The sequence below is a fragment of the Rhinolophus ferrumequinum genome, chromosome 17 (assembly GCF_004115265.2).
Source record: "Rhinolophus ferrumequinum isolate MPI-CBG mRhiFer1 chromosome 17, mRhiFer1_v1.p, whole genome shotgun sequence".
Taxonomy (NCBI): domain Eukaryota; kingdom Metazoa; phylum Chordata; class Mammalia; order Chiroptera; family Rhinolophidae; genus Rhinolophus; species Rhinolophus ferrumequinum.
The window spans coordinates 63,612,855-63,627,099 of record NC_046300.1 but is presented as its reverse complement, the minus strand read 5'-3'; the positions used below and the strand labels follow the sequence as shown (position 1 = coordinate 63,627,099).

The 14,245-nt window shown below is 40.2% G+C and overlaps 1 protein-coding gene across 13 annotated transcripts in view; it reads right to left on the bottom strand.

The window, feature by feature from the left end:
- Window positions 1-14,245, bottom strand: part of MITF (melanocyte inducing transcription factor) — a 206,624-nt gene that overhangs the window by 15,715 nt on the left and 176,664 nt on the right. For 7 of the 13 annotated variants that reach the window (XM_033132654.1, XM_033132655.1, XM_033132662.1 and 4 more), the window contains 5 exons: window positions 13,390-13,617; window positions 12,290-12,373; window positions 10,488-10,583; window positions 3,001-3,118; window positions 594-668 (listed from right to left, as the gene is read on the bottom strand). In XM_033132654.1, the coding sequence (XP_032988545.1) occupies window positions 594-668; window positions 3,001-3,118; window positions 10,488-10,583; window positions 12,290-12,373; window positions 13,390-13,617 (601 nt within the window). The remainder of the gene's footprint in view (window positions 1-593; window positions 669-3,000; window positions 3,119-10,487; window positions 10,584-12,289; window positions 12,374-13,389; window positions 13,618-14,245) is intronic. The other 6 variants (XM_033132657.1, XM_033132658.1, XM_033132663.1 and 3 more) reach the window with 2 other exon arrangements.

Genomic DNA, 14,245 nt, shown 5'->3' with positions numbered 1-14,245 from the left:
TTATTTTAACTGTGCAGCCTTTGTTACTGCTTTATATAACAAAAATCTTAACTTTTTATAGGAATAGCTTAAAGATTTGATCAAGATTAAATTAAATACATAAAAAATGATTGTAAGTGTTAAAAGATCTTTTTTTTTTTTTTTTTAAGTCACAGGTTAAGTCAGAAATTTGGGAAGCTACCTCACCCACTAACTGACTCCCTCCAGATGTTCCATTATTTTTTCTTTCAAATCTCACTGGAGAAGGTAGCCCCATAATCCCCTTTTGTTAATAAGTTCCAGTGTGAGCAACACTTATAATTGGGTAGTTGGGGATCAAGTCTCTCTCACACATACCTACACACATGCACACAAAACCACTACTATAGACAAGGAAAATAAAGAGTCTTCAGGATACTGAAAAAAAATTCAACTTCATCTGAGATAAAACATGGGAAATATACCTTGGTTTCTGTGAAAAACAATTTTCTTCCACAAAATGTACCTTTAACAGCTATATAAATCAATGTCCCTCTAGAATTTCTGGAAAATTTTTGATTTAAAGGGAAGCATCAACTCTGATATCAAATCCCACTAACATAAAGCGAACTTACTCAGGTTGTGATTGTCCTTTTTTTGCCTCTCTTTAGCCAATGCTCTCGCTTCAGACTCTGTGGGGAAAATACACGCTGTGCACGTGAATGAAGTAATTAGAAACTGGAACTGTTCAAGGCACACAATAATGTAAACCACAAAACATCTCATTTGCTAAACATATGGAAGTTTATCTGACTTGACTCTAAATAAAATGAGGGTTTTTTAACTTACGGCTTTTAAAAAGTTTGCATTTTTTCAATAGCAATATATATCAAATAAATGCAAAAAATTGGCTTCTACAAAATGGTCAAGAAGAGTAACAAGTATGACTGACACACTGTAAACATACAGATATTAACAAAAAAAATAACTAGGAAACTATGGAAATTTGCCGTTGATAATCTATTATCAAGAGTCATATTTTCTTTTCAGGCAATAGAACTTTTCAATCTTTTTTTGATGCCTTTGTAACACTCTAACATGGAAACTTATAGCCAGTGAAACAAATAACGTGTATATATACTTATTATATGTGTACTAATATCTATATTTATACATACACATAATTCGGAGGCTAAATTATTTCAGTTGGGAAGGTCAATCCAAATCATTTTCTGTTTCCTCCCTCACATAGAAGCATGACAGGTAGCTTTTGTTTACACACCCTCCAATCCAGTATCTTCATTTTTGTGTTTGTTTCCTTTTGTTTTTCGTGTTCAGCTTGCCAGTCCCACCCCATGGGGCTCTGCCTGTCAGCCTCAACTCACCAAATGTGGACCAGCTCTGGCCAGGCTACCCAGTGAGCTTGGCCATCTAGGGGGCTGTCACCACACCCTCCCCACTGAGGCAGGACCCTCGGCCCAGGAAGGAGGGTTCTTGTGGAGGGTGGTACTCCCCTGCAGCCTCAGGGCACCCTTTAGTATTATCTTCTCTTAGGACTAATTGCCTGTACATGGTTAAGGAATACTTGTTCTAAATGTTCCCTGTTCGAATCACTGTGTGGTTTCTGCTTCCTGACCAGGCCCTAATGCAAGTGGGAAAACCAGACTAACAAAGACAGTTCACCCTCCCCGCCCCGCAGGTCAGATACGCTGACTCCTAAGCCTGTTCTCTTCTCTTCTGGCTGTGTCACGCTGTCAGTGGGCAGACCCTCAATTCCTGTCCATTTTCTCTTTACCTGGCGTTTTACCCTTGTTCTACCTTGATGGGTCACTTCCTAAGATACCAGTGACTCTAGAAGTATATTGTCCATTAGATCTGCTACTTTTTTTAAATTTAATAAATTTGTACCCCCTTCACCTATTTATTTCTTCTACTTCCCACCCCTGCCTCTGTTGTTTTCTTTGTTTCTGAAGAAAAAAAAATCAGGCAAATAATTCAAACCTCTACTTTGCACTCAAGGAGTAAGAATTGTATTCCTATCCCTCTAGCTGTATTTTGTTATGATTTAATGTATATCTCGTTTAGCAGTATTTTCTAAGACTTCACGGTGCTTTTCCTCCCTGGTAGGGTACCTCTTATTTGTTGACTTTTGATGGTTTCTATGTATTCATTAATTACTTATCTTTTTTAACCCAAACCAATGATTTTTTACACTGTCTTTCTCCTGACACAATTTTCTGAAGAATATTTTTAAGACACCCTTGAACAGGACACAAATGGTTTTGCACTAAATGTGTATTCTATATCTCAGTCTGTTCACCCAATCCTGCAGGATGCAATGACCAAATAATAAAAGGGGATGATGTGAGGACCGTAACATTCAGCGTGGTAGAATGCCAGTTCTGACATAGCTTCAGCATGTTTTAATGGCCAAATGCCTTCTTTAAAGCGTTCAACAAAATTGTGAAATAGGTCATTTCACACTTGCCTCAAGAAAAAACAATACGCATTGCTCCATTTTATAATTTATTTTTTACTCTGTGTAATAAATCTTTTGTACCTGAGATTGCAAAAATAACAGGAGGTGTCTGAAGATGCAAGAAATACTATATTCTTACCCTGTCTCAACTGTGGGCTTGAATGTCTGTCAAAGGAAAATTCAGACCAGGACTCTCAGACTCAAATGCCTCTAGGGGCTTGGCCAGTAACATGAACACCAGACTGGGTGGAGACATTTCACAACTGAATGTGTTGCCTGCTGCCCTCACTCCAAAGGGAACAACAGTCTAGATACCATGATGGGCGTCCTGAGGAATGGTGTCAGAGTAATGGCGGCCCGATTCCCGGTATCTCAAGAAATACTGGAAACCAGCATGTTCAAGTATAAATCCTCCATCTTAAAATACTGCTCAGTGTTTTAACCACTGCAGAGCCCTATGTCTGCGAGTTGGAAACAGCCTGGAGGTCACTGTTTTGGAAACTTTGCTTATTAGAAAATTACCAGGAAATCCTCATTAAGCGGCACCTTTGCTAGGTATTTACCTGTGAGCTCCCTTTTGATGTTGGGAAGGTTGGCTGGACAGGAGTTGCTGATGGTGAGGCCTGGCGGTGGCAGTCCTTGATTGCCATAGAGGTCGATCAAGTTTCCAGAGACAGGTAACTGGAGAGACGAAAACAATAACGGAAATGAGTTGTTGAGCAAGTCCTAAGTGATTCAGCTAAAACCCATATCCTATTCCAGACTTTATTTAAAGGTTTGACGTAAAAAGTCATTTGTTAAAATCAGAAAACATGAGACGTTTACCTTTTCATTCATTCAGACACGTTCTCCTTCGCTAGTTTCTTTTGCAAGAGGAAAGGATGTGAAATCTCACACCCACACATAGCTATACTACCCAGCTTACAGGTTTATTCTGAGCGAGGACACAATGGATAACATGGTAAACTCATAACCTAGCACATCTAGTAGCATATAATGTTCAGTAAACGTTGGTTGTTACTATAAAATAGGGTTTTATATAGCATGACGTTTTCACCAAATCAGGTTTTTCATCAAAGGCAATTTCCTTCTTCCCTCTCTTCCTCTCTCTTCCTTTTATAAAGAAAAGCAATGAAAGGTGTTTTCTCATTGGAAAAGAAGTGGTTTTCTATTGCTAAAGAAAAGCTATTTTCCTTGAAACTGAAATCTTTCACAAAACCACAAGAGGGAGCCCACTGACTTTAATAAAAGAATAAAAATATATACACACACACACAAACAGAAAAAGAAGTATTTAACTTTCTCAAGCTAGCTTAAGAGTAGTTTTCTCTAGTTCTGAATTGAATATTTTAAAGTAGTGAAATTATTTTTATCGTATATGCCTTTTCCTGTAACTAGTTCATGGCAGGAGTTTGAGGTGCCCATTTTTGTAGACCTAAGAGGTCCAAGACATTTTTTCTTCCCACTCCCTGAAATGAAGTCCTAAATATTAACTATGGGGACACAGTTAAGTGGCCATACTACTTCTGCCATAGAAACTTCCCATTTTTAGCTTAATTCAATTCTTATAACTATTATTAGGTTGGTACAAAAGTCATTGTGGTTTTTGCAATTATTAACCTTTTAAACCACAATGACTTTTGCACCAACCTAATATTACCAGGTACGACTTTGATCATTTAGCTCTTCCCTTTCTTGACTCACACTCTGAATTGTCTACATCTGAGAAATGTAATTTAGATAGTATTTAAGTGTGATAAAAATGTTGAGTGACCAAGAGGAGTAAAGACTGTACTTCAATTCTACGTTTCATTCTCTCAAGTAGCCACTAAGATACAGATGAAAATATCCCACAAAATAAAGATAGAAATCAGATGTGTTTCCCCTCATAGTAGTAGCCTATCTACTCCTATCCTGGCTTCTAAATAACTACTCTGAACCCCTAGCTGAAGCGATGGGAAGGGCTGTACACAGAATGTGATTCTTCCTGACAGGTTAACATGACACTTGCTCTGCCACGACTGGGTTGGGGACAGGGAGGACAGATGGATCAGCAGGCACATCTGTCTCTTTTCCACTCAGTCTTCCTCTCCTTTTTGCAGGTGGGATTAATAGTATGTAAAGTGTAATACACGTATCCCGCGGCACAAACGCAGATAGACAATGAATGCGTTGTGCTGTAACTTAAACCGTATTCCAAGGCCCTCTAGCTAAGAAACTGACAGTAAAGTGACTTTGATTAGTGGCTGTCATTTCATTAAGCTGTTTTATCTGAAACAGGTTCACCCTCTTAGGGTCAACTCTGCCTTGTGTGTGTTCAGTTTTATTCTTGTCCTGCTTAACACACCAGAGTGAAAGGTGCTGAAATGTCTCAAAACAGCACTGTAAGGAGAGAGTTGAAATTATCAAGGTGCTGTGACATGTCATAACCCCTCTAGAGTCCAAAGATTTATTCTCCTATTTTTCTGAAGTTTCAGATTTTGGGAGAACTACTGGGTATTAATAAACCAAGAATGTGACTTCAAAGTTCAATACAAGCTAAAAAGATTATTCCCATAGCTCTAAAAATACAAAGCCTATCATGTTTTCAAATGCAAATTGTGGGCAAAACATGCAATTGTATTGTTATGATTTGTTAGGGAAAAATAATAGGCAAGTGACATGTACAGCTAGCTTTAAAACAAAATCCTGTAAGTCATCAGTGGATCTACATTGGACAGACATCTACTGGTAAGTTTCTCCAGGATGAGAACGTATTTTCTAACCATATTCTAAAGGAAGATGGTATGTGTACATATATTTAATAAATGTAGACTCAGAGAGAGAGAGAAAGAGAGAGAGAAAATCAAAAACTGGGAATGAGACAGAGATAGACAGAGTGGGGTAGAAACAGGAAGAGAGAGCCACACGTAGGCAGAGGTTACGAGAGGTGGAAAGACAGATGGACAAGCAAGTGGGGTAGGGTGGGGGAGACAGACAGGAAGACTGGCGGAGACGCAGAGAGAAATGGATTGGGGGAGGGCTGAAAACTTAAGAGAAGATGGCTGTGATTGGAAAGAACTCACAGCGGCCACCAAGAAGGGAGAGGACTTCCTCTCTGTTACAAGATGCTTTCCTCACTGAGCTCAGACATCGTAACTTCCAGTCAAAAACGCGCCTTATTATTAACCCTCTATCTAGTTCTCTAAAAAAATGTCCAGCTTCGGCTGCTTTTCCAATCCTCGCCCAGCACGAATTGGCAGCATAAAGCCTGCCGTAATGTTTTTCTGAAGAAAACTGAATTTTGTGGGTCCTACTCTGGGCCAGGCATAAAACTAGAAGGCACTTTGTGTGTGCTATGTCACTGATTTTACAGAAAGAAAAGCCATGATTCCAGCTGTCGGAACAGAAATTGTTGGTAGGAGGTTCATGTCTCGTGTTCAAAGCAGTATTGGGGGCAGTATCAACCTGCTGATGTTAACCCATTAGAAACCGTACTTTTCAATCAATTGCCAACTGGATCTGAGCAATTAAAAACCCAGTGCTCACTAACCAAGTATGGACACTCACATTTACAAAATGACAGTACAGCGATTTAGAGCCTGGGCTTAGGAGTCAGAGACCTGCGTTAAAACCTGGCTCTGTCACTGACCTGCTGTGTGGCATGAACCTCTCTGGAGTGTGGTGTCCCCCTTTGAAAAGTGGCAATCATATCACTCTCTCACTCACAGTTTTTGTAAGAATTAAATGAGACACTATAGGTGAAACAGTGCCTCCTACCTATGCATCAGGAAGCTGCTGTGCTTAGTAATATTATAATTGTCCATGAAGTACTGTATTCCCTCCCAAGTCTACAGTTTGGACAGCCCAGCTCATTTTCACTTTGATCCCCAAAACCACCTGCCATGTTAATTATCAAGTGTCCCGCAAACTATGACCCCAATTTTACTAGACTGCCATGTAAACCAGAATACAGAAATCAGGGGATCTGCAGGGCCAAAGTGATCACACAGTATCCTAAACACCCGGAGCACACAGTATCCTAAATACCCAGATCACACAGTATCCTAAATTCTCCACAGGGGGACCCTGTCCCTCCAGAGGACATTCGTCAATGTCTAGAGAAATTTTTGGTTATCACAACTGGCGGGGCAAGTGGGGGCTGCTCTTGGCACCCAGGGGGTAGAGGCCAGGGCTGCTGCTGAACATCCCATAGTGGACAGGACGCCCCACACAGCACAGAATTATCTATCTCAAATGTTAATAGCACCAAGGCCAGGAGACCCTGCCCTAAATGGTGGCTCACGTTCTTTCTATTAGTGGCCGTTATTTGTTGAGGCCACTAAAAGGAAGGTTGGTTAAAATAATATGGCTTTCTAATTAAAAGTTCATCTCTTATTCCATGCATATTTAAGATTTCTTTGGTTCCCCTGCCGGGTTAGAAAATTCCCCCACAAACAAGTTTACATCATGATTAGCTCAAAATAACACTTTTGGAACTAAGGAAGAAGAAGAGGCATCTTCTATGAACAGATATGTTGCATCTTTGCTGGGTTTTTATCCAGCACGTTAACCTGATGGACAAGATTTCACACCAGCATACAAGCTACACCGTGGACAGACTGAAGCCACAGTCTAGTCAGGACAAATAAAGAAAAGGCAGACACACGTGTGTGTGCACCCCAAACTTGGTCTGAATTGAGTTTTTCAGCATTATGCTCCACCAAAATGAATATTTTTCCAAGTAAACGATCATTGTAAAGTGTTATTATTTTTTTTTCCTTTGGATGGTCCCCTTCTCTGAATATCAATTGGGCACTGTTAGCACAAGGAAACTAGGACTTTTATTCTTTGTTTGTGATGCTACAAGAGGGCCCTTGTACTCTCAGAATAGTTATTTCTAGACTCTAATTCCCTTAGGATAGTTTCCTCTCAAAGTGTTCCTTCCACTTTTTTTTTTTTTAAAGTTAACGTGAAACAAAGCATTTCAAAGAATCAAGTAACAAGGAAAAATGCCTAACATGAAAAACATTGTTTAAATTTTACTGTGGAAAAAATTTTAAATGTTAGTAAGTTGTAATAGCTTTGTTATGTAACTTTGACAACCAAAACCCAAATTTATCAGAATAAGAGCTAGCAACTAACATTCAGTGAGAGCCTATCAGGGACAGGACTGATCTAAATGCTTTTTTATAGATTAACTCTTAAAATTCTCACATGGATTCTACTGTTTAGGTGCTATTATTGGCCCATTTTCCAGACTAGAAAAGTGAGGCAGAGAAGTCAAATAATTCACTCAAGAGACTGTGTTGAATTCAGATGTGTGGCTCAGAGTCTGTTTTCTAACCTCTATGTTATACTATCTTTCCTCTAAGGGCAAGATGCTGAAATCGTTTTGTTGCAGGAAGGCTCCAAGGGGGCAGCGTTTAGCCTTTTCCAGGTGGGAATATAGAAGAGAGATGGACACCGGAACAGTCAGTGACTTCTGGGGGCGGCTACTGGTTACTACTCCTCTCCTGGCTGGGAATTAATTCACCTATGCCCAGAGGATCTTTCCTATCCGGGAACTCGCCAGAGATGGCCTCCCTGCTCCTGAATTACCCTTCTCCATTCACGATCTCCAGTGGTCTCCTCTTCCCAGACTGAGGAGCCCCATGAGAACAGGAAGCACACCTCACTCATCAGAACACACAGCTCCTTGCCCAGTGCTGGTCACATACTCGGCATTTAAGAAATGCTACATCAATCTTAAATGTAGTTCAGGAGCAATCAGATACTGGGGGAATAAGAAGTCGACGCTGATGCAGGCTGACCGAGGAGACATATGTATTGGTCTAAAGGAGAGAAGCAAATGGAGTCCTGACAACTCTCTCCAGATGGGTCGTCATGGGGAAAAGTTCTCCATGAGGCAAACTGGACGCAGGTCTGGAATTCACAGAGACCCATTGTGAGGAGTATCTGGGTTATTAAGCATGATGTTATACTAACACAGATCTGGACACATTACAGGTGCTCCATGAATATCACCTGAATAAGACACTATCACAATTATTTGATTATTTGATATTAAATTACACTTAATAATTTAGATACTGTTGATACAACTTACATTTCCAGAGCTAAATGCTACATGTACTTTATGGGATAACCACCACGTGAGTTAGGTCCTACCATCAGTCCCATTTTACAGACAGGGAAAAAGCTAAGTAACATGCAAGGTCACACCATAAACGGCCAACTTAGGATTTGAACCCAGGTCTGCTCATAAATCTCCACTTCCTAACCACTGTGCTTTACAGTTTCTCTTCTGAGTTAGTGCATATCATTCATTGGAGGCTTTCAAGATGCTAGATGTCTGATTTTTTTGTGGAGAATACAGAGGACATATACAAAAGGAGCTTAATGCAACTAGTAGTAGGTTGGCTGAGAGGACTTCAAAGGTCTTCACCATTGGAGAAAAACAAAACCAATCATTTAAAAACAAGACAAAACAAAACAAAACGTATCAACCCTACAGTGCCCCTGAGTGTGTGCAGGCATCCACTAGACATCTCTGGCACAATGACCACCCTCATCAGCGAAGTTCTTTTGGGATGCCTGGGCCATCGCTCCTTAACGCTGCTGGGGCCCTGAAAACATTGTAAATATACCCATGTCTTTGGTACGTTTATAAATTCCCTGAGGCATGCTCCCCTAAGTGTTTTGCTCACGTTTGTCCTAGGATTCTGACTGCCAACAAGTGCAGTCTGCCTCGGGGAGGCACAAAGTTGGAAGCAGAAGTGTTCCACGGAAGCCAACCAAGGGCTCAAAGAGGGTGGGAGAGTTTGGCATGGAAACATTTGTCAGCATGGCAGACCATTTAGTTCTTTCAAAACCAGGGGATGAATTTAAATAGGTAGGAAGTTGACAAAAACTAAAGATCCTAGAAGAGGCTTTGGGGTTTCAAGAGGAGTTCTTAAGTAAGTGAACTTAAAGAACTGGATCAAAATGGAAAAGGAAAGAAAATGCTAACTATAAAAATTTAATTTAAATAATTAAGGGTTATCATGTTCCCTGGCTGAGAGAATTTATTATAGGAATTTAGGCTTTAAAATTTTTTTATTGTGGTTAAGAAAAACATATAAAATTTACCATCTTAACCAAGTTTAAGTGCTAAGTATATTCACACTGTTGTCAGACAGATCTCCAACTCTTGAATCTTGCAAATCTGACACTCTGTACCCATTAAACAACTACTTCCCTTCACCCTGTGGAGGTTAGTCTTTTACATACTAGTTATTAAAGAATACAATAATCTCAGGGCATTGCTCTCATAGAAAACAAAAGATTGGCTAGACTTTCAAAGACCTCCCGAGGAGTCCTGACTATGACACATCCAAACCATGCAATCTTGGGAAAGATGAGCTAACTTTTCCTAATCCTAAAACTGAGGGCAATATACCACCCAACGTGAGTCACAAAATTACTGCAAAGACTAAAGAAAATCTGCAGTAAGACTTCAGCAAAAACGGTAACATAAGACACAAATGTAAGGAGTGAAATAAACAAATAATCCAAGCAAGGCCCAAATTATAGAGAAGTAACATATAAGAGTAAATGTTTCTACTGGTTTATTAACTAAAATTGGAATAAAATTTGCTGTTGAAGAAGCGTTACCTTGACTGCCCCCGATCGCCTGTGAATAGTAAGGTAATGTTTTCAAAAACTTTCAAAAACAGTGAGTTTTCAGGCTAACTAGAACATTACCTACTGCTACACAGTATGACCTGTAGTATTTCCTCTGGCAGCAGTGTACTCAGTGGGCATTAGTTGTCAGAGGGAATTGGAAGGCCTAATATCCTATTGAAAGTAGACTGAATTCCCAGGAATGTAGGACTTTATAAACTCACGAGAAATTGTTGATGTCTGATGTCCAAGTCACTTATTTGTGATCCTGAGATAATTACCTATTTGATTATTAATAAATTTCTCAATGAGTTGCTTGCAAAGAGAAACTAAAAGTTCAGGAAAAGGGAGAGAATACTGGAAATAGCTCAAGATTTTCTTAAAAAAAAAAAAAAGTCGTCAATACCGTATTTGCCATTTGCAAGGCAGGGTCCATCAAGCTCAGGATTTCTTCATTATAACTTGATTCTAGGCTAATGATGTCATCAATAACATCATCCATCTGCAGGGAAAAGGTCAATGGAAGAGAGACAGATATAAGCAAAAACTGTGTAAAGCAACCCAAAAAGAGATCCAGGGTCTTTTCTTACCATAGCAATAATGCTTGTTAGTCTGTCTAAGAAGTAACTGTCCTGTTACTCCCCAAATATGAACGTCATTGAAGGCTGTTAACACTAACAGGTGATAAAATGACATTTACAACCAGCGCTTAGTGAGTGATCTTACAGTGACCTGCAAAGTAAGCTTTTCCTCCAGCCGCCCGTGGGCTTGGTATTTGCGAGCCTTACACCAGGAGCTGATGTCCCACTAGATCATTTTATTCCTAAAGTACCAACATCAGTTCTGATAATGAACAACGGTGCCTACGTGTGCATTGCAGCAGCTGCAAAGACAAGTATGTGAAAACATTTCTTTGTAAACATCTCATGTACTGGAGCTAGTTGGGGGGTGTGTGTGTGTGTGTGTGTGTGTGTGAGTGTGTGTGTGTGTGTGAAAGAGAGAGAGAGAGAGAGAGCGCAAGCATGTGTGAGTGTGTCACACACACATGGATCTTACAGTGTTTCATAAGCACACAATGGAATCTCAGAACCCAGAGGCATGCTCCTTTGTGTCTTTTTTTTTGCCACTTCCAATTAACGAGGACAGGCTCTAACTTCACAGGGCTTGTTGGAACCCTCATTCTCCCACTTCCTGTATTAGAGGCAAAGCCCCCAAACTTGACGAGCTTCAGTGGGCCAACCTGCAAAATGGGCTTAATAATACTTGTTGCCGTATTGGATTCTTGTAAGATTTTAGGAGAACCATATGAAGTGCTTACCATGCCAGGAATATAATAAACATTAAAAAACTGAGCATTATTATGTGGCCCCTGAGAAGAACAACTGGAGGTCAGTTTTGAATAACCATTGGCACGTTGTTCATTAAGTTCCACTTCTAGGTTTACCAGTTTTGTTTTGTATTTAAAAGATCATTTACTAATAGAGCTGGTGAGCAGGCAAATGAGCCAAGGGACAATTTATGAACAATCTTTCTTTGTAATTTGGTTTTTGTTTTTTTTAGTGAAATAAGGTTAGTGGATTTGGTGTGATAGGATTTTAAAATAACTTTTTTTATGAAGAAAGTAATGCAAGTTGATAATAGAAAATATAGGGAAAAATTGTGTGGCTTATACATCTACACACATATTTTAAATATATAAATATGTTAATAAATGAATGCAGCATAATTTATATATCCATTAAATAGGATGTCATAGAAGTACCTTTAATTACCTGGGAAAATATCTATGAAAGATTATTAAATTAATCAAATTTCAGAATGCATGTTTCATGAGATCCCATTTTATAAGACGATATATAGATTATACATGTACGTTGGGTTTACTAATTGCCTTTCAAAGCTGCTACCCTATACATCTGCATAACATTCATGATGATGGCATCTAAATGAAGTACACCATTTCAACTTTGTTAAAATTTACGTGTTTTAAGCACTATTTAATGTCTTAAAGCAACTTAAGGAAAAATGTATTTTAAGTGAATTTCCCTAATGATTATTTAATCGTGAGACACAATGGAGACAATGACTTTCTATCTTTAAAAAACAATAATCGATGAGGGGAGGACCCTTAGTCCTCAGGAAGGTGTGATGAGCACAACACAGCTTCTCATCACACGTCGTATGTCCCTGGCCCGCGACTCTCAGTACCTGCATGCACGACGCTCGGGAGTGTGTGTTCATGGCTGGGCATTCGCTCTCCGCCCTGTTTTGTTCTTCAAACTTATAAAATCCCTGCAAAAACACAAGCAAAATCAGCCCAGGACTTGGATTTGCAAATAACTTTTCAGTGACGTTCACATGAGGCTGATGGTGCAGCAACAAGATGAACTGAGTTTTCAAACAAAGTGGAATCTGACCGAGAAGTGAAATAATGAAGGAAGGACTTCCACCAAGTCAGCCTGATAGATGACAAATAGGGACAAACAAGACAGTTGGTTTGGGCACAGTTGGTTTGGGCACTTCATCCCTTTAGAAATGAAAGTCAACCAAACTTCAGAAAAGTCACCTCTGAAATCGCATACACAATTTAGAGTACAGTAGAACTCCATTAAAATGAGGCTCATCATCTCAAATTTGGAAATAACAGGCAATAAATCACAACGCTCCTCTCAGATATTTTTATGCACCAATATTTGAGGTACATTTGAGTCTTGTCTCCAATCCAGCCTTAACAAAAGCAAATTTATTGGGCAGCAGCAATTTTATTATAAAACTGAATGTATCCAGCAAGTAAATCTTTGCTTTTCTATTAAATTCTCACGTACTTTATTTTTCAAATCCATCCATGCACATTCTGTATTTTGTTTTAACTCTGAGAGAAGTAAAAATAATGTTCCAGACAGTCACAACAAGCGGAACTTCTAAACCGCCTGTCCCACACCTTTGCTATTTTTGTTTTTCCTTTCCCACCTTCCCTTGCCCTGTCTGCATTTGCACTGCTTTGTGAACGGGAGGCACTGAAGAGAACACTCCGCTGACGCAGAGGGGCAGACCGGGCCGGGCGAGAGCGTGCGCGGGCCTCCGCGGTCCGCTCAGAACGGCTGGCTCTGCCGTCGTGCGCACAGCCACATCACCCGTGACACCGACGGCAGGGAGGTCGGAGGGGGCCCGCCATGCTGGCGAGTCTGGGACACAGGCCGGTGGCTGTGGCCGCGCGGACAGACCCGAGTCCACAACAAGTGCAGGAATAAAACCCGACAGACAGTCACGTCGTGTAAGAAAACAGGAGGGGAGGAGACAGGAATTACCTCTTTGTCACAGTTGGAGTTAAGTGTGAGCATGGCCATGGGGCTGTTGGGTGCGCTGCTCCCCGGCACTGGAGGCAGGACATGGTCGCCAGGCTGGTGTGGACATGGCAAGCTCAGGACTTGGTTGGCATGTTTATTGGCTAAAGTGGTAGAAAGGTACTGCTTTACCTGCTGCCTTTGGGCTTGCTGTATGTGGTACTTGGTGGGGTTTTCCAGGTGGGTCTGCACCTGAACATAGCCACGGAGGGAAGAGAAGACAGCGCTGTTATTTGTGAGTTTCGGACGCTCACCGTCAGGCACAAGCATGAGACTCAGCGGTCCCACAGAATGAACGAGGAAGCCGCTGTTACGCACCAGGCGCTGTGCTAATGGAGTCTGATATTACGGCAGTTTCCAGTCCCTGAGGGTTGGGCTGATCCTTTGCGCTGTTTTATTCCCCTGCTGATTAGCACTACGTCTCTTTTCAACGTACTGCTACTTCTCCTCATGTCTAATAACTAAAAATTTTGTAAAAGTTTCCCCAACACACCTGAAAGGCTTTATTAAGATCAAAACCATAGTCTAGAAGAAGGAGCATAACTCAATTTATTTCACTTTCTTTGGCAAGCAGAACAGCTTTCTGTTTGAAAAAATAAAACTCCTTCAGAAACAACTGTAAAATGGTTGTAGAAAATAAACAGAAACATTTTGATGATTAAATCAACTAGTTGTGAATTAATTCCTCCCACTTTCATTTGCACATGATTATTCAACGTTTTAATTATGATCTTGAACTCAACATAAAAAGCAGTTCTACATTAAACAGTTTCTTTCAAAAGCATAACACTTATATGTATGTGTTTTTAAACATATGAAC